At 39.9% G+C, this 1,377-nt stretch overlaps 1 protein-coding gene across 1 annotated transcript in view; it reads right to left on the reverse strand.

Annotated features, from left to right (window-relative positions):
* Positions 1-336: 336 nt before the first annotated feature.
* The window catches only part of LOC103130068 (fibroblast growth factor receptor-like 1), a 16,614-nt gene continuing 15,573 nt past the window's right edge, over positions 337-1,377 (reverse strand). The window contains exon 3 of the mRNA XM_007541369.2: positions 337-1,068. Coding sequence (XP_007541431.1) covers positions 764-1,068 — 305 coding nt within the window. The 3' untranslated portion in view covers positions 337-763. The remainder of the gene's footprint in view (positions 1,069-1,377) is intronic.

Genomic DNA, 1,377 nt, shown 5'->3' on the forward strand with positions numbered 1-1,377 from the left:
GGAATAAAGATGTAATTTTGTGAGAAATCCAACAAAAAATAACAACAAATTAAAATGAGAAATGTTGAGCATCTTGTGAAGTTATACTTTGGTCTCAGCTTTAATATTTCATATAAATGTTTCATCTTTTAACGTCAGTAGGGAGTTACATCAGATTCTGAAAACTCTTCTTTCTTCTGCCAGTTTTATGAATATTTTATCGTGATTAAATGTAAATTCTCAAAGCCTCAGTCACAAAACGCAAAGACAGGATGATAATTAAATTACAAAATTAAAAATGCCAAAAAATATTTTGGGAAATATTTGTTATCATTTGTAATTTAATTAAAAAAAAAAAAAAAAGCAAGAAAAAAATAGATTAAAATCAGGAATCAGATCTGGTATGAAAAGATCTGAGGTTTTATTTTTAATATCACTGAGCTGTTGGAGGAGTCGCTGTGAGGCTTTGGGACCTCAGTGTCCAGCATGGTGGTGGCAGCATCATGCTGTGAGTCAGAGATACTGGTGCGTTATGTAAATTGGAGGAGAACCCTGAAAACCAGCAGCTACATGATTGAAATGATCTGAAACTCACACCCAGAAAACAGACCAAAGTTCTGCAGGATTCAGTGAACGTGAGGCAAGAAAAATATATTTAAAAGAAAAGTTAAAACAAGACGATGAGCCGTTACTCAAGAACCTCAAACGCCGAAGAATAAAATGATTAAAACGTCTCAACAATCTCAGCGATTTGTCGATGAAAACGTAAACCAGCTCCTCCGTTTCATCCGAAATCATAACTGGCATTGCGCTCACCGATGACAATCAGCGTGTAGTTGATGTTGACGCTGCCAAACCCGTTGGTGGCCTTGCAGACGTAGGTGCCGGCATCCTCCGTCTCCACTTCCTTGATACGCAGGCCATGCTGCAGCACGCGGAACCGGGTCCAGCCGCTGTGGATGTGTCGGCCATCTTTGGTCCACATCATGAGGGGCGGCGGGTCGCCCTCCACGGGGCACGCCAGCTTGGCCGTGCGACCCAGACGGACGCTCTGACGATGGGCCACCTTCCCCGCCACCCTGGGAGGACCTGCAGCAAACAAAGAACCTTAGCTGCTGAGGGAAATTCAAGTTGGATGCCAATTTTCAAAATGGTCATAAAAATACATTCAGTTATCACCGAGGAATACATTTGGTGTCAATTCATAAATAACTGGACCCGCAGAAATCATCTTTACAGATCATCTTTGGATATGTCAAGATGGCCACCATGGTTGTCATGGCAGTAAATTAATTTTTGCTCTAAAATCACCAATTATATAAATGTGTTTAGTGTCAAATCATAGCCTATATATTTTGAACTGTAGAAATCATATTTTTTGATCTTATGTTTTTTTTT

The sequence above is a fragment of the Poecilia formosa genome, unplaced genomic scaffold, assembly GCF_000485575.1.
Source record: "Poecilia formosa unplaced genomic scaffold, Poecilia_formosa-5.1.2 Scaffold604, whole genome shotgun sequence".
Taxonomy (NCBI): Eukaryota; Metazoa; Chordata; class Actinopteri; order Cyprinodontiformes; family Poeciliidae; genus Poecilia; species Poecilia formosa.